The 20,976-nt window shown below is 35.9% G+C and overlaps 10 protein-coding genes and 1 non-coding gene across 11 annotated transcripts; 3 read left to right on the plus strand and 8 right to left on the minus strand.

Moving 5' to 3' along the window:
* Positions 1 to 185: 185 nt before the first annotated feature.
* RPS16B (40S ribosomal protein uS9) lies at positions 186 to 1,057 on the minus strand (the record flags this gene model as incomplete). Its single annotated transcript, XM_003957978.1, has 2 exons — positions 186 to 593; positions 1,034 to 1,057. The coding sequence occupies 2 exons, from the start codon at positions 1,055 to 1,057 to the stop codon at positions 186 to 188; spliced, it is 432 nt and encodes a 143-aa protein (XP_003958027.1).
* An 899-nt stretch (positions 1,058 to 1,956) lies between these two features.
* RPL13A (60S ribosomal protein eL13) lies at positions 1,957 to 2,900 on the plus strand (the record flags this gene model as incomplete). The annotated part of the gene is made up of 2 exons (XM_003957979.1): positions 1,957 to 1,960; positions 2,305 to 2,900. 2 exons carry the CDS (start codon positions 1,957 to 1,959, stop codon positions 2,898 to 2,900), a joined length of 600 nt encoding a protein of 199 aa, XP_003958028.1.
* A 385-nt stretch (positions 2,901 to 3,285) lies between these two features.
* Positions 3,286 to 3,609, minus strand: KAFR0F02980 (ribosomal protein P1; the record flags this gene model as incomplete). Its single annotated transcript, XM_003957980.1, has 1 exon — positions 3,286 to 3,609. One exon carries the CDS (start codon positions 3,607 to 3,609, stop codon positions 3,286 to 3,288), a length of 324 nt encoding a protein of 107 aa, XP_003958029.1.
* A 757-nt stretch (positions 3,610 to 4,366) lies between these two features.
* On the minus strand, positions 4,367 to 6,193 carry THI3 (branched-chain-2-oxoacid decarboxylase THI3; the record flags this gene model as incomplete). The annotated part of the gene is made up of 1 exon (XM_003957981.1): positions 4,367 to 6,193. The coding sequence occupies one exon, from the start codon at positions 6,191 to 6,193 to the stop codon at positions 4,367 to 4,369; it is 1,827 nt and encodes a 608-aa protein (XP_003958030.1).
* A 341-nt stretch (positions 6,194 to 6,534) lies between these two features.
* Positions 6,535 to 6,617, minus strand: KAFR0Ftrna16L. The gene has a single exon. It is a non-coding gene; the product is annotated as a tRNA-Leu (tRNA).
* An 832-nt stretch (positions 6,618 to 7,449) lies between these two features.
* Positions 7,450 to 7,716, minus strand: COX19 (Cox19p; the record flags this gene model as incomplete). Its single annotated transcript, XM_003957982.1, has 1 exon — positions 7,450 to 7,716. The coding sequence occupies one exon, from the start codon at positions 7,714 to 7,716 to the stop codon at positions 7,450 to 7,452; it is 267 nt and encodes an 88-aa protein (XP_003958031.1).
* Positions 7,717 to 7,855: 139 nt separating this feature from the next.
* On the minus strand, positions 7,856 to 9,514 carry DPS1 (aspartate--tRNA ligase DPS1; the record flags this gene model as incomplete). Its single annotated transcript, XM_003957983.1, has 1 exon — positions 7,856 to 9,514. One exon carries the CDS (start codon positions 9,512 to 9,514, stop codon positions 7,856 to 7,858), a length of 1,659 nt encoding a protein of 552 aa, XP_003958032.1.
* A 448-nt stretch (positions 9,515 to 9,962) lies between these two features.
* On the plus strand, positions 9,963 to 12,437 carry IMH1 (Imh1p; the record flags this gene model as incomplete). Its single annotated transcript, XM_003957984.1, has 1 exon — positions 9,963 to 12,437. One exon carries the CDS (start codon positions 9,963 to 9,965, stop codon positions 12,435 to 12,437), a length of 2,475 nt encoding a protein of 824 aa, XP_003958033.1.
* Positions 12,438 to 12,684: 247 nt separating this feature from the next.
* Positions 12,685 to 13,869, minus strand: CDA2 (chitin deacetylase CDA2; the record flags this gene model as incomplete). Its single annotated transcript, XM_003957985.1, has 1 exon — positions 12,685 to 13,869. One exon carries the CDS (start codon positions 13,867 to 13,869, stop codon positions 12,685 to 12,687), a length of 1,185 nt encoding a protein of 394 aa, XP_003958034.1.
* A 212-nt stretch (positions 13,870 to 14,081) lies between these two features.
* On the minus strand, positions 14,082 to 14,591 carry UBC12 (NEDD8-conjugating protein UBC12; the record flags this gene model as incomplete). Its single annotated transcript, XM_003957986.1, has 1 exon — positions 14,082 to 14,591. One exon carries the CDS (start codon positions 14,589 to 14,591, stop codon positions 14,082 to 14,084), a length of 510 nt encoding a protein of 169 aa, XP_003958035.1.
* Positions 14,592 to 14,955: 364 nt separating this feature from the next.
* On the plus strand, positions 14,956 to 20,661 carry STT4 (1-phosphatidylinositol 4-kinase STT4; the record flags this gene model as incomplete). Its single annotated transcript, XM_003957987.1, has 1 exon — positions 14,956 to 20,661. One exon carries the CDS (start codon positions 14,956 to 14,958, stop codon positions 20,659 to 20,661), a length of 5,706 nt encoding a protein of 1,901 aa, XP_003958036.1.
* Positions 20,662 to 20,976: the final 315 nt, after the last annotated feature.

The following is a 20,976-nucleotide window of genomic DNA, read 5'->3' on the forward strand; positions in this document are numbered from 1 at the left end:
TTATATATGATGGTAACTGCCAGTTTAATCTTACGTGAAACTTGGGAGAAATAAGTAAAGAAAGCTAAAAATATGGAAGTTTAATGATATTCTAAACGTAATATTAAGATATACAGTTTATTTAAAAGTAAATACGTGGGAAGAAAAGAAAGAAAAAATTGATTTTGATGCAAATTTCTCTTCTCTTAACGGTAAGACTTTTGGAATCTAGCACGGGCACCTCTACCACCGAATTTCTTTGGTTCTGGTCTTCTAGCATCGGCGATCAATAAGGTTCTGTCGTAAGAAGTGAAAGCCTTCTTTAATTCGTTCTTAGATTGTTCGTCGACGTATTTTTGATGGTAAGCAACTAAACCTTTAGCGATAGCTTGTCTAATAGCGTAAACTTGAGAGACGTGACCACCACCAGTGACTCTAACTCTGATATCAATGTTGGCGAACTTGTCTAGACCAACTAATAATAATGGTTCGTAAACCTTGAATCTTAAGATTTCTGGTTCAACCAAAGTGATTGGAGAACCATTAACCTTGATTAAACCTTTACCGGCCTTGACATGGGCAACAGCAGTAGCAGACTTCTTCTTACCAAAAGTCTATAATTTTGAAGGTTTTTCCATAAAAGGAAGAAAACCGAATAATTGTTAGTATAAATGGATTGTGTTTATTCGTGGAGCCAAAATGAGGATTTCCTAGACACATCAAAAATACTGGCATGATTGCCTTTTTAATAGATCACTCTCATCACATACGTAGGCAGAACAGGTTGGATAATATATTATTCATCGGGTCATGGTGAGGGTTCTCAAACCTCTGTCTAGGCTTACTGGCATTTGAAGTTCGCTGATTCGTGGAATCATTATTCATAATAATACTAAATCAAACCACTATGTTGCCTATAACACTCATGTAATCGATATATACATCTCTTCTTTCGTTTATGGAAAACATTTAATAAACATGGACAGTTCTCATAAGTCATAACGGTTTATCTTTCATGATGGGCTCAATTTCATCTAAAATACCTCGAACATACTTGTACACTTGGGACGGCAGACATCTTGTGCTTTATCTCTTGATACCTTAATGTATGTAAGAACGTTTTAAGGCTTCCTTAAGGCAATCCTATCCTATGACACTATACCACTTCTTTTACTGAACCTTGCCATACATTGAGCCAGTCTCTACATTCTGTGTTTCCCTCTCCCTCTGTGGTATCTCTGACAACCTGCGCTCCCAACGCTGTACGTACAATATCACCGATGTCCTCCGCGGTGCCCAAAAAATTTCATGCGTTCTTTTTTTGTCCTGCAAAATTTGGAAATTTTCCAATATTTTTGTTCCAAATTGCAAAACATTTTTAGAATCTCAGTTGAATTCGACCCAACCATTTAAATTTTCACTGTTGTGAATGGGTGTATGTATGGGTGTGTTTGAACCGCGCAGTCAAACAAGAAAACGCGCGCGAGAAGATCTCATATGACTGCGTACATCCAGACATCACCGCTGACTGCATCCGAACATTTTTTTCCAATATTCGAAACTTAAAACAATTTTTGAAAAACATGAGTGTGCGATGAATTTTCTCGTCAGACGCAAAACGGATCGTACACGGGAAAGAATCACTATGCTTTCTTCATTCTAGCTGGCAGGACCTGGTGTATTCCGTAGAGGGAAACATACACCATCTAGCCCAGAGCTAGGCTGAGCTGGAACATTGGTTGTAGTAGCGAATGTTTCCAGACGGAGAATCTTACCAACGGATCCCTGTCTGGAACGTCGCTCTGGGCTCGTTGATGGTAGTGGGAAGGTCTTGCTAGCCAGACATTGTCATTCTCCGCGTAGTGTCTTGCGTAACGATACTACCAATTCAACGATGAAAAGATGTATATCAAGAACTATCATTGAGATCTATAGTATAGTTTAGTTTGGTGAAACAACGTTGGAATAAACTAAAAAATGGGTATGTACATAGTGTTAATGTTAGAGAAGTAACCAATGATCTGAGATAAACTAATGTATTGCTAATCGTCATCCTATTGATTGAGAACTAAACGATTTTAGTAGAGGAAGTTTGATAAAAGAGTGATATACTATGAAGGATTAAGAACTCGTTTGAATTTAAAGAAGATGCATTATACGTTGCAAGGAAGGAACTACGTGTTATGCAACTAATCATAATATCTTCGTCGTTAATATGCTTCATGGAACTTTTTACACTTAGTATCAAAGGAAAACCCTGGTTATCATCATTAATCCCGCTTCAAAAAAGTCATGTTTACTAACATATCTATTTTATTTCAATAGCTATCTCCAAGAATTTACCATTATTGAAGAACCACTTCAGAAAGCACTGGCAAGAACGTGTCAAGGTTCACTTCGACCAAGCTGGTAAAAAGGTTTCCAGAAGAAGTGCCAGAGCTGCTAAGGCTGCCAAGATTGCTCCAAGACCATTAGATCTATTAAGACCAGTCGTCAGAGCTCCAACTGTCAAATACAACAGAAAGGTTAGAGCTGGTAGAGGTTTCACTTTAGCCGAAGTTAAGGCCGCCGGTTTAACCGCTGCTTACGCTAGAACCATTGGTATTGCTGTTGACCACAGAAGACAAAACAGAAACCAAGAAATCTTTGAATTAAACGTTCAAAGATTAAAGGAATACCAATCTAAGATCATTGTTTTCCCAAGAAACGCTAAGGCCGTCGAAGCTGAACAAGTCTTATCTGCTACTGCCACTTTCCCAATTGCTCAACCATCTACTGATGTTGAAACCAGAGCTGTTGAAGACAACGGTGAATCTGCTTTCAGAACCTTAAGAATGGCTAGATCCGAAAAGAGATTCAAGGGTATCAGAGAAAAGAGAGCCAGAGAAAAGGCTGAAGCTGAAGCTGAAAAGAAGAAATAAGCTTAAACTTCCAAAATATATATTTCAAGTTTTTTCTATTTCATTTCTAACATATTTTATGTACATTTTATAATGGGAAGCCATCACTTATAATTCTACATTTTCTTCACTATAAATAAGGGAGATTGAATAAGTAGTGAGATTTTTATAACAGAGTTTTGACGCCTGCTGTAATAGCTACCATCCCGTTGACTAAACCTATATGATTGAAGGTCCTAGTTTGTGTATATAAAAGTGATTCGATATTTTATGCTAGTATTATTATTGAACAGTACATTCTCTTGGTAAAAAGCATTGGGAAGAAGCTGAATACCAAATATTTCGTATATATGAGTTAAAGAGAGGAGATGCTATCATTAGGGTCACTAATTGATGGGCACTAAGTTTAATCGAATAAACCGAAACCCATGTCTTCATCGGACTCTTCCTTGGCTTCTTCTTCTTTTTCTTCAGCAGCTTCACCGGCAGCAGCACCAGAAGCACCAGCAGCGGCACCAGCAGCAGCTGGAGCGGCAGTACCGGCGGAGAAGTTGACTAATAAAGCCTTCAAGTCTTGACCTTCTAAAGCTTTAGCAAAGATATCAGCCCAGATACCTTCAATCGGGATGTTAGCCGCATTGGTTAAAGTTAATAACTTTTCAGAGGTAATTTCAACCTCAGAGTCAGCTAAAATTAAAGCAGCGTAAGATAAAGCAGCTTCAGTGGACATTTTGATCTTTTCTTCCGTAAACTAATAATCCTTTAATGAATGCTGTCCAAATGCAGGATCATCTCAATCAGGCTATTTACTTCTAATAATAATTAGCCGATGCCAGAGTAGACGGCATCTCTCACCGGAGCCTCTGGATTTCTTGGGAAAACTCAAAAAAATTTTCAGAACTAGAGATGATACTGATCATTAGATACGACATATATAAGGACTTTGACTGTATAAGAGACTGTCACAACGGAATGACATTGCCTGGCATACAGCCACTTGCTATCCATCCACAACAGTAGAAATAAGTTGAAGTTTTATCTGAAGAATTTTGTATGGAAAACTGGTATGATTCTTTCATGATAAAGTTCTATGTTATATATATTTTGGATGCCAAAATTAGTATTTGAAGGTACACTTTCAAGTCAAAATCCTACCTAAACAGTAATGAAAATTGGCTTGGCTGTATATTCAATAAATTCTTCCTCTTATATCAGTCCATTGTTCAATAGTGTCAGTAGTGAGGTTACATTTATTCTTTATTTCTTGGGGTTGCTGTCAACAGCAGGTAGGGATCTGTCAGGTCATCTGCACCAAGTCGATAATGATGGACTAGTGCATGTGTCCAAAATTCTTTGCTTTATAGTTGTGCAAACATGATGACAATTAACTGACATTCGGAAAATGAGATGCAAAAATAAAATAATAGGAGCCTCTGATTAGTTGGATTGATTGGAATATATGGGTTGATGTTCTATAGAAAATAAAATTATACTACGCGCTTACTCTTTTTCCTTTCTGGTTCCAAGGATGCTGGTGAATCATCGTGAATAGTATTGTCCAGTTGTTCTCCTGGGATTATATGATCTTTTTCCTTTTCTTGTAGCCATTTGTCAACAATTGCCTTGGGAACATCCATCGAAGGCAGCATGATCTCTGCCATTCTAATTCTATCAGCTCTAGAAAAATCTTCATTACCTAGCATTTGTCTAAGATCACCCAAGGTCACTATTTTCCTTGTTTCGTAGTCGGTTGCACCAAACACTTTGAAGAATGATAAGTAATTCCATTGTTGGACGTCATATAGTGTCGTATTTTTTCGATGGTGCAAAAATCTGTCAATGGAATAACCCTGGTTATTTAACAGGAAAATATATGGCGTCAAATTCCATCTTATCATTGTCGATATTTCTTGCATAGTTATTTGAAATGCACCATCACCAATGAAAAGAATAACCCTTTGTCTTGTGCTAGTAGATGCACTCTGTGACTCTAATGTCGCAAAACAAGCACCTAAACAAGAGCCCATAGAATATCCTGAGGAACCCCATAGAGCCTGAGAAATTCCTTTGGTATGACTCGGGAATCTAATCTGATTTATCCCAAAAGACGACGTACCCAGTTCAGTTATTATAATATCACCTTCTTGAAACCAATGAGAGAATTCGTGCCATACCCACTCTTGTCGGAGTAGTTGGTCATCGGATGGTTTTGATTTTGGTACGATCATGGGATTATTACAATCGCTGGTGGGTCTAAAGCTAATCTTTCCTGGATCCAAACGAGATAGAATATTTTTCATTAGAGGCTTTAAAAACAAATCTGGATATATAGAACCCTTGAATCTCACACAATCATCAAATAATAAAACGCAATTTTTAGATTTGTAGAAGAAATGGAATGCGGAAGTACTGAATTCGGTCAATAAGGAACCAATCACAATGACAAAATCTGCGAAGTCCACAACCTCTCTCACGTTGGGTGAGGATATTGACCCACTAAATACTCCACCAAATGTTGGTATATTTTCATCAATGGAACCTTTCCCCATTGGTGTCACGAAAACTGGGAAATTTGTTAGCCTTATAAACTGTTCAGTTTCTTTAACAGTATCCTGTCTATTTACACAAGCGTCGACGACAATAGCAGGAGATTCACATGTGTAAATTTTCTTCAATATCAAGTTTATAGCTTCATTCTCCATGTCCAGATTGTTTTTTAATACTCTGAATCGTAATTCTTTATTCAACTTAGCAGAGTTAACTTTTAAATTAACTTGATTTACAGGAACACCAAGATATACGGGTTTCTGTTTCAAATATGCGAGTTCAATGCATTTATCAACTTCATTAGAACATAAGTCAGTGTCATTAATAATTCTACTGTAAAAACTGACATCGTTTGCCATTCTGTGAAAAACTCTGTAGTCACCATTTCCTAAGGTGTGATGTAATAAAAGCTGTTTAGTCTGAGCACTCGTTGGAGGCATGCCCACAACATGTAAAACACCAACATGCTCAGCAAATGCGCCAGCAATTCCATTGATTGCCGAAAGTTCTCCAACACCAAATGTTGTAATTATGCAGCCCAATCCCTTCAGTCGAGCATATCCATCTGCCGCATAGGTCGCGTTCAATTCATTTGCATTACCTGCCCATTTTAAGCCTGGAATATTGTATAGCCTGTCCAGCAAAGGCATATTAAACTCGCCAGGTAACCCGAATATTGTTTCGACATGGAGTTGTTTTAACCTATGGAATAAGTAATCTGCTATCGTTATTTCTGGTGATAAACTATTTCGTTCCGTATATGACATTGCCTTTTGTTAATAATTCTCAAAACAGTTGTGAGTTGAGTGATCAATAAGGCTGGACCTAATAGTGACTGGGATCTTGTGTATCTATTTCTAAGATGTTCGATGCTCTTGCCAAATTTGGGCTGTAAAGATCTTCGCTCTCTTTATTTTTTAGGTGAGATATGAGTAATTGATGAAATATTTAATAATGAGATGAGGCATGAATTAACTCTATATATGAAAAATCAGTTACTTGATTGCTCAATATATTGAGCCATAATAAATATTGTCAACTTAATGACTTCTGAAACACTTCAGGAGAAGAGTTAAGTAGGTGTTGCAAAAAAATTTCCAAAAAATAATGAAGGATGCGAGGTTCGAACTCGCGCGGACACCGTCCAACAGATCTTAAGTCTGCCGCCTTAGACCACTCGGCCAACCCTCCATACGGTTTTATAATTTTCTTACCTTAAAAGAAGACTAAACTGTAGTTCAAACGTTTTTTCTAAATCTCTTTCACAGCTCGTTGCATGAGTTAAGTCTACATCAGTAAAACAGAATAAAGTGCATACCAAGCTTAATTTTGTTCGATCAATGTGTTTTGATCATTACAACACTTTGGATTTTTTCCATGTTGTATGTTATTTAATACCAAATTATAGTAGTGAATTCAAAAATCATAAAATTTTGTTGACTTAAAATGCTTACTCTAATAAACAGTTCACTGATATAAATAAAATTAATATTCTCTTAGGTGAGAACTACTCTAGGAGTCGGAATATTTCATTACCAGTCAAGCAGTGAACTATCAAAACCTAATTATTGCAAATCGTGTGCATCAAAAGCTGCTATTAGACGGTGAGAGTGAAGATGTACCCTTTCGTATACAAAGAGGATTTGGTGTTCGAGAAGATAAGCTATGTGAGGAATAAACAGTGGCATATGAAGTGGGCCTAGTCAGAAAATGCTTTGACATAAATAAGATGTGGTCTACCCTGGTTAACCGCAGGAGAGTAAATCTTAACAATTCATTTAGACTCAGAGCGAAAATATAGTTTAAGAGCCCGTTTTATTCTCGAGCAATATCATAACTCTCAATGACAGAAGGCTTTTTTCTTGTGTGGAAAAACAATATCCTAATTGGTTTCAACATTCGATAAAAGTTCCCAGTCAATTACGTATTTATATTTTATTATACGTTCTTTCTTATGTACATGTAAGATACAAATTTGTTGTCGTCATTCACCCAACGGGATTGTCATTTCGTAGTTTTCATATCACTTTTCAGTTTTCTCTGCATCGTTAGGCAAACCAAGGTTCTTCCATTCATCTTTACCCATAAGCTGATTCTTCATACGGCATCTTAGGTATTCCTTCGCTAGTAACCTACAATTAGGCGCATTTTCTCCCCTTGTTAGCTTAATACAATTTAGATACTCCTGCATCTGCTTCGAACATTCATGGTCATGGTCCAAGGGAAATGAGCCTCTTTCAGGTGGTGTCGGACTCAATGCCCTCAATGTACTTCCCGGATTTCCTGACATATTTAACTCATTCACTCACAAACTATCTTCCTTCTTATGTTCATTAATTTTTTTATTGATACTTTCCGCATATACATAGATTATATATATACCGTAACATTTCTATACACGCAAAGAAAACACATACATAGCTACCGAATTATGGTCTTAATCTCTTTGGATCTCTTGGGAATAATGAGGCTCTTCTAATGTTTTTCAAGTCCAAGAAGAACATGACAACTCTTTCAAGACCAATACCACCACCGGCGTGTGGAGCACAACCGTAGGTGAAAGCATCAATATAATCTTTCAAACCTGGATCTTCTAATGATAATCCGTGAATCTTCATTCTTTCTTTTAATAAGTCATCATCATGTATACGTTGGGCACCAGATAAGATTTCTTCACCTCTCATGAAGAAATCATAAGAGTTGGAATAACGTGGATCTTCTGGATCTGGCATAGTGTAAAATGGTCTAATAGCTAATGGGAATTTGTCCAAGATATAGAAATCGGTATCGTATTTTTCTCTCACTAATTTACCTAACAATTTTTCATTTTCGGTACTTAAATCTTCGAAATCGTCTAAGTCTGTCTTACCGCCAAGTGTTCTCAACATTTCAATACCGTCTTTGTAATTAATTTTGATAATTTTACCATCTTTTGGTAATTTGAAATCTTCAACTGGGTATTGTTTACGGACAATGTCGATTTCCTTCTTAAATCTAGTCTTTAATTCAGTAAAAATGAAGATGAATAATTCACTTAATAAGTCAAGGACTTCATGGTAGTGTTCTTCAAAAGTCATTTCTAAATCTAAACCTGTGAATTCAGTCATGTGACGATGAGTGTTAGAATTTTCTGCTCTGAAAACTGGCGCAATTTCAAAGACTCTTTCAAAATCAGCGACCATTAATTGTTGCTTGTAGAATTGCGGAGATTGGGCCAAATAAGCTTTGCTCTTGAAATAGGAGACTTCAAAGACGTTAGCACCACCTTCACTTGGAGCACCTAGTAATTTTGGAGTGTGAACTTCAGTAAAAGTCTTCTTTGTTAAAAATTCTCTAAATAATGAACAGACACCACTTTGAATTTTGAAAATTGCTTGATTGGTCACAGTTCTTAAATCGATAACACGAGCATCCAATCTGGTATCTAAGTTAACCACCGGTAAACCAGCTTCTTCAGCTTCTTTTTCAGAACGGGAAGCATCTTCCAATAAGATTGGTAATGATTCTGGAGTTTCACTGATAGTGAAAATCTTTGTAATGTGGATTTCATAATCTTGAACGGTAGCAGACTTGATTGGTTCATTAACCTTAACAATATCACCTCTAACAAGAACGATACTTTCTAAATTCAAGTTAGAGCACCATTTAACCATTTGCTTGGAAATACTGCCGTCTTTAGCCACTCTAACTAAACCTTGGATCAATTCATGTTGTTGTCTGAAAGTTAAGAAAGTTAATGTAGCACCTTGTTGTCTAGTGTTGTGGACACGTGCTCTGAAGAGAACATTTTCCTTTGGACCATCGATGTCGTGGAATTTAATACGTTGTTCACCGGTACGGCTCTGAGATTGGATTAATGGGAACTTACCGTAATTTTCGGAAGCAGTATCGTTCAATTGAGCCTCTAGTTCACGTTGCTCCTTTTCCTTTTGTAATTGTAAAGCACGCTCTTCTTTCTTCTTTAACTTTTCTTGTTCCTTCAAGTACTTCTTCATGGCCTTCTTGGACAATGGTTGACCATCTTCACCTAATATAACAGGTTGTTCCGCAGCTGGAGCAACAGCTGGAGCCTTAACTTCTTCAGACATCGTTCTCTTTCCTTCTCAATGGACCTTTCCTTATACAAAGTATGAATCAGCTTCACTAGTCTCTCTTTTTTTATCGTCTCTTCGACGTCCAATATAAAGAAAATTTTTTCAATATTAAGCATTTTACACTCATACACCACACACAACAAGACAGGAACCCCATAAAAGCATGTTGATTTCGAGTCAATGATACAATCAACCATTCTAGAAGTTAATGCTGAATTGGTTCGCATCTTTAAGATACAATTTATTATTAGTCTTTGATTAGTTAAAATAAACCCTAGCTTACCTTAGTGCGGTGTACTGGTAGGGCTTTGAACAATCATCCTTCACGGCGTTTTCGATTCTGGAATATCTGAAAATAGCGAGTGTAAATTAAATTGGAAAGCACATCTCGTGTGCAATGAATGGGTAAAGGTCTGAAAAAAGAGATAGTGTGAGCATTGTTATGTTTAAACAGTTGTCTCAGATTGGTAAAAACCTGTCTGACGAGTTGCAGAAGAGTCTTTCCGAGGATAATCTTATGAATGAAGCTCTTGCCTCTGCAGACAACGAAAGTTATAAGGACCTACCGAAGGATATCCAATCTAAATTAAAGAAATTTGACAAATATGAGTCGAAATACCCGTTATTGTTGACTGCTTACAAGAATGAAAAGCTCAAGATTGAAAGTTTATTGAAGATTTTGACAGAATATACTCCAGTATCAGATCTTAATGACGTTGAAATTACACTACCCAATTTTTTCAAAGATTATAATGAAAAGAATAATATGCTTAATGAAGAGATTAGACGTCTTTCAAAGTTTGAGAATGAATTGGAGACGAGTAATGAAAAAGTTGCCACATTGGAAGCTACTGTGACTGAAAAGCATGAAAAATTGAATGCGAGTAATTCCAAAATTGATCTATTGTGTGCACAAATCAAAGAAGATGAGTCGAAAATATCGGAATTGCAGGCTCAGCTGGATGATAATGCGTCCAAGATCAGTGGATTCGAAACACAGATCATGGAGAAGGATTCAATGATATCTGAACTAGAAGATAAGTTAAAAAATGCTATTGCTAAGACTGAAGCATTAGAGGAAATTTCTAAATCCGACCCTGCAACTGTTTCCAACACTACCACTACTTCCAATAAGAAGAAAAATAAAAAGAAGAACAATAAGAAGAAGAATAATAATAATCATAATAATAATGCCACAAATGCAGATACAAACACAACAGACAATGATATGAGTGAAAAATACGATAAGTTAATAGCAGATTTCGAAAAATTAACAGAAGAACACGCAAACTGTTCGGAAACTCAGGGTTCCTTACAAAATCAACTCAATACTAAGTCTTCTGAGGTTGAAGAAGTTAGGGACATGCTAAGAGATGTTGGTAATGAGTTAGTAGAGGCTAAAGATAAAATAAAAGAGTTTAATCAGTCTAGCAATGCAAATGATGAATTGATTTCAAAAAATAGTAATTTGGAAAATGAAATCACGAGGATCAAAGAAGAGAATGACAATGTAAAAAATGAAATTAGCGCAGCCAGACAAGAAAATGAAAATTTGAAAACTGAAATCTCTACGTTGAAAACTGATACTGACAACTTGAATGGTCATATCCAATCAATAAAAAATGACAATAATAAGCTAGAGAATGAAATTCAACTTGTCAAAAAGGAGAATAGTAAACTAGAAACTGAAGTTAAAACTTCTAAAAATGAAACCGATAAGTTATCGTCTCAGTTAAATCAAGTCAAAAACAAACTTATCCAAAAGGAAAAAACCGTCATTTACCTAGAAAAACAAATCAAAGAGTACGCAGAAAATCAGGAACCCGTTAAACAAGCAATGGATTTATTGAAAAGAGAAAATAAGCAATTAAGTAATAGAATTGATCTTTTGAAAAACGAAAATGAATCTTTAAATAATGATCTCAAGAAAAATAGCTCTACTTACGAAGATTATCTGAAAGAAAATGGTAAACTAACTGAAAGAATTGACATATTGCAAGAAAAATATGATACTTTACAAAATTTGAAAAATAATTCGAGTGATCACATGGACTCTATCAAAAAACAGTGTGAAGAACTCAATGTCAAATTGAGAGAGGCTAATAAGAAAATTATTTCACTAGAAGACGAATTGAGCGATTACACTAGTATCATTCAAGATAAAGCAAGGGAAGCTGATACAATGCGTCGTCTTTTGTCAGAATCAAATAATGATGAAAAAAACAAATTGGATGAAATGGAAACAAAATTAAATTCAATGATAGATGAAAACAATAACTTGAAATCAGAATTAAATTTGCAATCTTCGAGAAATAAGATTGAATTACAAAATCTTCAGAGTTTAAATGATCAATCCCAGAATGAAATTAAATCCCTTCAATTAAACAAATTACAACTACTAAGTGAGATTGAGACTTTGAATAAGTTGAATGAGAATTTCAAGAAACATAAAGATAATGATTTCAACGATTCACATAATTTACAAAAGACCATTAATAATCTGAAAGACTCCTTATCAAGATCTGAAAGTAAAATAACTGAACTCCAATCTGCTAATGATGAATTAATGAGTCTGAATAATGATATTAACAAGAAATTTGATCGAATTTCAAAGAATTATAAATCTCTCTCTTTGCAGTTTAACACCTTAAAGGGGAATGTAAGTAAATTGAAAGCTAGTCCAATTACCTCTTCTGATTCATCTGATTCATTCAAAGCATCATCAAATAGTGCGACAAACTTAAAGCTATCAGATACTTCACAATCTGAACAAAATGACAAAATTGCATATATCAAAAATGTTCTGTTAGGTTTCTTAGAACATAAGGAACAGAGGAATCAACTGCTGCCAGTTGTTTCGACATTATTACAGCTTGACAGCAATGATGAAAAAAGATTATTGATGTCAATACGATAATAATTTTAACAATAATATTTTGTCACTTAAATTTAATAGCATTTTTTTTTGGTGTTTTTTGTTAGTTTGCTTTTCCTTTTCTCTATTGTATATTTCAACTTGTATATACCTTATTTTTATGTGAATTTAACAACAAGAAATGAACATTTAAAATCCTGTTTCATCATATTATTTTTAGCCCAATATCTCAGTATTATTTTTCAATAAGCTGGTTTTGTCCCATTGGAAATAGTCTTGTTCCCATCTTTCAATTGTTTGTCCTTTTTCTTACCAACTTTGTCCTTTTTCTTGCCTTCCTTCTTTTTATTAGATTTTTCCTTCTTACCTTTTTTAGTACCTTTTCTTGAATTACTAGACTTCTTTTTTTACCATGGATCTTCTTCTTTTTAAGATTCGCAACTTCATTATCAATGTCACGGTCATCACTTGAAATATCATCTTCTTCATCTTCTTCATCTTCTTCGTCCTCTTCATCGTCATAATCGTCGTCTTCGTCTGTCAGTTCGAAATTTGGAAATACACGAAGATAGTCATTGCCGCCAACACATTTTGCAACAGTTAATTGATCATCTCCAATCATCTTTAGGACGTTTATTCCAACATCAACAGATCGCTGAGCGCCATCATGTTCTAAAATCAGTCCCGTATTTGATTTTTTCCATTCTTCCACATTTCTATAAATTGTTTCTTCAGACATATTAGGATCATTAGAAACCAATTTCCAATCAAATGTATCATGATCCCATAATACAGCCTGCATGCCGAATTGTCTTATAATGGCTCTAACCCTATTGTCGATACCACCATAAGGAGGCCTAAACCATTTTGGAACATGTCCTGCTGTAGCATTCATAGCCCAGATTGACCATTCCAACTGTGCAATGATTTGTTCATTAGTTAAACCCGGTAAATACGCATGCGACCACGTGTGCGAGCCAAGTAAGTGACCAGCTTGAACTATTTGCTTGTAGATATCTGCATGATTTACGACATTTATACCTAAAGTGAAAAATGTCGTCTTATGTTTTAGATTTCCTAGCAGCTGAGGCGTCGCAGTCGAAGGACCATCATCAAATGTCTGGGACAATTTTGGACAAGTATGAACATCATCATGTGCTACGCAACTATCACAGTCAAAAGAGCATGCTTCTCTGGGATTTACGCCGCATTGGTTTTGTTGATGTTGTAAATAATTTGGAATCTTTTTCATATCAATAAAATCCAAGGAAATATATGGTGGATCCAAACCTGGCCATTCTTTCAATCCAGTAAAATCTGTTAACCATTTAGGGAAAGGCGTACGAGCATTAAGTTCCCCAATCGTTGGAGTGTTGACATAATTAGATGTCTCATTCAATGTTGCGTTTTTATCTTGTGGACTAGCAAAAACCAAAGGGCATAAATGCAATATTAATAACTGTGAAAGTCTCATGACGGAATTAAAGGAGCTGTCGATTGGTTACTTTTCTTTTGAGCTTGAGACAGACCTAAAGAACTTAATATTTTTTACAAACTTGAGTTCTCAAATTTTCTTAAAAGCTTATGTACAATGACACAAAAGTCTGACATTGGCTATATTTTTGGGACATTGTAACCAAAAAAAAGGAAAATTACTGGGATTTGTACAGGAAACTTCTACTCCTTTTACAGCACGCAGTCATATTTCACGTTCATGTAATTTCCTCCTTGCATTGTCTTTTCAACTAACCTAGCAAAATCGTGACTATTCCGTATTAGTGTCGAAGCGGCGTCTTTATTTAATGGGTCCCTTGGATTTGGTTCCAAGAACAGGAAAAGTAATCCAACTATCACGCTTTGTATATCCAAAGCTGGGGACCAGTCTTCTCTCAGTATATTTAAGCATATCTTACCATTTAAATCTATATTTGGATGATATATTTTTTGTAAGCACACAACAGATGGAGGATCAATGGGATAACTTTCACTAGTGGTTAAATTGAACTTGAAACGGCCACCATTGTAAAAGCCTTCATCGGGACAGATAGTAATTTGCAATAAGGGCGATCTGGATGTATCTTCAGGTGGTACTAGGGTCGTCAATGACACAGTTGGCGGAACATCCAGAGAGTTCAAATCTACAGTTAATCTTCTTCTAGGGGCAGATAACTGTTGAGATTGCCCTGAAGATCCCATAGCAGCAGCACCATTTTCTAGTTGTTCCTGTTTCTTTTTTTGCAATTGACGCAATTTTAGCTTTATAGATTAAATCAAGAAAGAGAGTCCTACCTTGTTAGTATTAAGAATTCAAATATGGAAGCCCCAGTTGATGAGATTACTCTTACATACCATGATTGCAGTGCTGTCTTCAGCTCTTTGTCTATATTGCTGATTGCCAAAAGTTACAGTTTTCACTACATTAAATTTTGAAACCTTTGCTATAAACATTTTTCGCGATCGAAGAAATCTCGAGAATATATATTAAAAAGATTTCTTACTTACAAGCTGTACTTTCTATCGATAAAAAGAAGCTATCTTCCTACTATAAGACTGTTAAAACATGCTTGAAGATGCCTCGAATAGCGTTTCTTTGAGGGCCAAAGCGTTGAGGAAGCTCTCGCAGTTTTATATGGATCCGCCTTCTCCAAAGGATGTTCTTAACCCAGGTTTAGATGCTATCACTCATTCTTTGCCAATTTTTTACTCTACGAATAGCTCCAAGATCTATACCATACCCTTGACCTTGAGTGAATGGGAGATTATATCGTCGTTAAGTTCAACAATCCCAAACAATGTGAAACATGCAGAGAAATTACTTTATGATGTTGTATCGTTGTATTTCCTAGAAGCGCCAAGACAAAGAATTAGTGACGTTCTTTTAGCAAAATTCAGGATATATGACTTCAAAAACCCAAGTGCAGTGTTGACTTTTGAATTAACTAAATTTTTAATCACAATATCTAACAAGTTTCCAGAATTATCTGTCAAATGTGCGAATTTGATTGAAGATTATCTTCTAACCGTCAAAAAACTATTTTTGTCGAAGCAATCAAGTTTGTTTTCATTACTTGGTTTTATAGATGCTTTTATTGATGATAATTCGGCTTCATCTCTCATGCAATTTGTTTGGAATAAGCTGTCAAATTTGTTTTCTCACGATTCCTTCATTGTTCAAATAGAAACTTTGTTATCCTCTTCGACATCATTTGCCAATGATGCAATTGTGCAGTATTTTGATGCAGGTGTGGAAATTTCTGGGCCTTTATTTATAGAAAGACTAGCAACATTCCAAGTATGTCTGGTTTCAAAATTGTTACAATTACCAAGTAATTCGACATTATTAGCAGAATACTTGTTGAATGAACAATGTAGCATGTATAACCACCAACAGGAACCAATATCTTCTGAAAAATCTTTAACTGTTAATGGCTCTTCTGTACCCCTTATGACAGACTTCTTATGCAAAGTCCAAGATTCAGTACCATTTTTTGTGGATATGAGTAAATTTTCTCTATCATTATATTTGAGTATTGAAACGTCATGTAATCTTTCTAGTGATAGTCGTGCTAAATACTCATTCAATGCCAGAGCTAAACTGTTGGAACTACTGTGTATTATTCCATTCCTGGATGAAAAAAGTTCAGAACTCTTTACACATTTTGTGGAAACTACTAGGCAAGCAATGGAATATTATTTACTCTCAGATGTGATCACCCCTAAATTGACTAAAAGTATTGTCGCAGCAGCATCTTTATTGAATTTCTTCACAGAAGAACTATCAGAACTTTTATTACGTGACTTTTCCCTATTGGTTGGTTCTATCCATATGACTCAATCCGCAATAGTTGACATATCTGAAATATTCACCATAAGTTTGCAGCCATTAAATGAGGACGCTATTGTAAGCACAATATATTCTATTAATAACGTGTTGACGTCCATTGATGATGGTACAAGCCCCAATGTGATGATGAGAGGTCGTCAACTTACAATGACGTCCAATAACTCTGGTTCGCTTTTGAAGCTGGAAACATCGGGCAATGCCACCAATGGCCCTAAAAATACCGATGGTAAACGTTCAAGATCTGTCCCAAAGAGTGGACAGCATACTTCCCAGAACGAGGCTCTCTTGGAAAATTGTGTCTCCGCCATTGCCACAATTGCTACCCATTATAAGAACCAAACTATAACAGCCTTAACGGTATCCATTTTGACTCAGAAGGTCACTACGGGATCCAAATTTTTAAACAAGGTTATTCTCAATTCGCTGGCAAGACTTGTTCCGTCCATGTCCTTGAATGAATTTTCCTTATTAACCAAGTTTATGAAGGTGACAAAAGCGATGGCAGATAAACAACATGATGGAGACCTGGCCACTGCAATACTTGCCTCAAAAAATATAATTTCGGAGGAATTACTGATTAAAAATTTTAATTCAAGCTTATATAAATCTCACCTAAGTGGATTATTGGAATCAATTATCGCAAGCGGTGAAGTAGACAGGTTGGACCATCATAGACCTCACATGGAAATATCTCGTGTTGCAGAACAAATCATTCCCTATTTACCACCACTGGCCTCTCTGTTGCCCCAACCAGGAAGTACGCCTCTGGATCTATCGTGTGATGAAGAGATCACTAATTTATTCAGAAATATGTGGTTCAATCTTGTTATACATGGATTTTACTATAACTCTGACCTTGTAAAAGAAAATTTCAACAATTTAGTGATCATTGCGTACAATAGTCCTCCATTAGCGTCTGATTTCCCTGCCAACAATAAAGAAATGTCTTTAGAGATGAATACTGTTTTATCACGTGGAACTTCAAACTCGAATGTCAAAGCACAAAAGCAGCTGGTACAGGAATATTTAAACATTAATGCTGTACAGTCAAGGACTACTTCAAATTCTAAAATCATGTTTTTAGCAGCAACATTACTGCTGGAATCCATCAGATGTGAAGCTGGTGACTGCTCCAAAATCCTATTATACTTATCGGATCCTTCTTTAAGCTCCAGTACTACAGAAAAATCTCTTGTAGCTATTGCGCTATCGAAAATTAGTGAATACATTAAAATGACAAACTCTGGGAATGCTAAAATTTTCAACGCCAAATTGATTGCTGAGCAATTGAACAATATTTTCCTATGTTTGGTACATAGGGTTCCATCATTGCAAGATGCAGCTTTCCAGTGCTGTGAGTTTTTTATTAAATCCATTCCATCCTCTTTATGTCATCATACATCATTATTCACTCTTTTAGATTTGATGACAACAATGTTTGATAGTATTGTTGATTGTGAGACCAATAGATTTGAGCCACATTATGAATTTAAATTAAAACATTCAGCAACACAGGTTGTTTTCCCGGCTTCTAAAGAGTGGCGTGCTTCGACCTTATCAAGGTTACATAAAGCAGCGAAGGGGTGGGTCACTTTTGTTCTTAATAGATCAAATGAGGATACAAAAATTTTATTACAATCCTATATCTCTGACATAAGTCAGTTCAATAGAAAAAATAATGTAGAATTTGGTGTTTCTTTTGCAATACAGATGGCTGGCTCTATTATTTCAGCAGATAAAGAATTGTCAAGAATTACTTACAATGGACCTGAAAGACCAAACACGATATCGGGCTTTATTTCACAACATTCTTGGAGGTCCAAGTATCTTGTCGACACCGCCATTTCTTCCTCTCCAGAAAGTATATCGCAAGAACTGGAAGAACTTCGGGATGCTATGAAGATGAGGTTGAAAACGAAAGAGTATGTACCCGACAAAACCATAATTGACTTTTTGGATCTGTCTGTAGCTATGCTTATCTTAGGTGGTGCAGATTATTCCTACCTCATTTATGATATCGTTCACGTTCCTTTTGAAGTCTTTACCTCACCCACATTAAAAACTGCAACAAATATTTGGCTTACAATAATAAAAGAAAGGCCTGAACTTTCCCATAATCTGCTGGTTGAAGTAAGTTATTGTTGGATGCGTTCCATTGATGAAAATAGAGGATTATATTGTCGAGAATCTGACTTGACCGATGTTGAATATCAAATGATGGAATATACGCCATATAACAAGAAAGCCATTAATAGAGATGCGAGAACTGCTTCAAAATCCTTACAGCCACACAGACACATAATTAAATTTTTTACTTCCCACTTTCAAGGAACATTATTCCAAAGTAAATATCTATTAAAAATTTTCACTCAAACTGCATTATATGGTATTTCCAACTTGAAAAAGGCCTCTTTGCATCCTTTTGCCAGGATGATTAGGAATGAACTGTTAGTTTTTGGACTAAATGTGTTAACTGCGAATTTCAAGCAGAATAGTCGGTACGTCGATAAACTAGGCAAAGAAATCATAGCAGGGGGGTTATCGTGGTTCAAAAATCCAGTATCCTGGCCCTTTGGTTCAAATGAGCTAAAAGTGAGGACTGATCTATCCATCATGCTAGATCTGTATTCCAAATTAGACAGCATGTCGAAGCTTATGATACAGATTACAGGTAAGGAATTTGCGCTCTTCAAATATTTCCTGGCAAGTGAAATTCAACAGATCGAGACGTGGCTAGCTCCATTATCTAAGATAAGCGGGGCAGATAGTAATGAGTTGCCCTCCGATATGTTGGGTGTTGCATTTAACAATGATCCACGTTTAGCAGTCAACATTGTTCAAAGATATTCAAGCAAAAAGTTACGCCAAGCACTGATTTCACTGGTTTCTCAAAAGCCATTGTTATGTGCTGGTGTTCCTAGAGCTCTTGACAGTTTTTTAATAGGTATGGCTAATAGCTCGACCAAAACTGCCCTACATGCGGTTCTTTATTGGGCGCCTGTTAGCCCTTTAAAATCTATCAATTTGTTCCTACCGGAGTGGAATGCAAATTCATTCATCTTGCAATACAGCATATTTTCTCTAGAATCGCATGATGTTAATGTCACATTTTTTTACGTTCCTCAAATTGTCCAATGTCTTAGATATGACCGTTCTGGTTACGTTGAGAAGTTAATTCTAGATACTGCGAAAATCAGCGTTTTATTTTCACATCAAATTATTTGGAATATGTTGGCCAACTCCTATAAGGGAGATGAGGGTGTAATTGAGGACGAAATAAAGCCAAGATTGGATCATGTTAGAAAAATGATGTTATCAACTTTTAGTAAATCTCATTATGGCTTTTATAAGAAAGAGTTTGATTTTTTCAATGAGGTGACAGGTATTTCAGGTAAATTGAAACCATTTATTAAAAAAAGTAAGGCTGAAAAAAAGCAAAAGATTGATGAAGAAATGAGTGTGATCAAAATCAAACCAGACGTCTATTTACCATCAAATCCAGATGGTGTGGTAATTGACATAGACCGTAAAAGTGGGAAGCCATTGCAATCTCATGCTAAAGCACCCTTTATGGCTACGTTTAAGATAAAAAAAGAGATATTGGATTCCGATACTGGTGAAAAGAAAGAAATAGAAAAATGGCAGAGTGCCATTTTCAAGGTCGGTGATGATTGTAGACAAGACGTTTTAGCTTTACAGCTGATTTCTTTATTTAGATCAATCTGGTCCAATATCGGTTTGGACGTTTATGTCTTTCCTTACCGTGTTACGGCTACTGCACCAGGTTGTGGTGTTATTGATGTGCTACCAAATTCTATATCCCGTGATATGCTGGGTAGAGAAGCAGTCAATGGTCTTTATGAATACTTTATTAGTAAATTTGGTCCAGAAGACACCATTGAATTCCAAAATGCAAGAAGCAATTTTGTCAAGTCACTAGCAGGCTATAGTGTCATTTCCTATTTATTGCAATTCAAAGATAGACACAATGGTAATATCATGTATGATGATGAAGGGCACTGTTTACATATTGATTTCGGCTTTATTTTCGATATCGTGCCAGGTGGTGTCAAGTTTGAAGCAGTTCCTTTCAAATTAACAAAGGAAATGGTCAAAGTTATGGGAGGATCCAATCAAACAGCAGCTTACTATGATTTCGAGGAATTATGTATCAAAGCTTATTTAGCAGCTAGGCCTCATATGGATGCAATCATTGAATGCATTGAGCCAATGTTAGGCAGCGGTTTACCATGCTTCAAAGGTGCTAAAACGATTAAAAACTTACAAACAAGATTCCAGCCCCAAAAGACTGACCACGAAGCTGCATTATATATGAAGGGCCTTATCAAGAAAAGTTTTGAAAGTATGTTCACAAAGGGTTACGATGAGTTCCAGAGATTAACAAATGGCATCCCCTATTAATGATAGAACAGTTCTACATTTTAAGTTCTATACAACGTTCTGTCTTTCTTCTCCTCTCACCCTGAATAGCATACTAAATACGTATATAGTACATATCCAATATTTGTTGTATCCATTTTAGTAAAAGCGTCACAGTCGCAACTGGGCTAAATTTTCGTTTCTGCTCGCGGTGTGGGTATCCCTTACCCTAATATTTTGTGACAGCGACATGAAGAGACTAGCAAAAATTGTCAAATTACATAATAAAGACAGTATATTAGACATTCGTTGAATCAGTTCAAGTTGTATACTTCAGATACTTAGAAGTAAATTGTT

Source organism: Kazachstania africana, chromosome 6, assembly GCF_000304475.1.
Source record: "Kazachstania africana CBS 2517 chromosome 6, complete genome".
Classification (NCBI taxonomy): domain Eukaryota; kingdom Fungi; phylum Ascomycota; class Saccharomycetes; order Saccharomycetales; family Saccharomycetaceae; genus Kazachstania; species Kazachstania africana.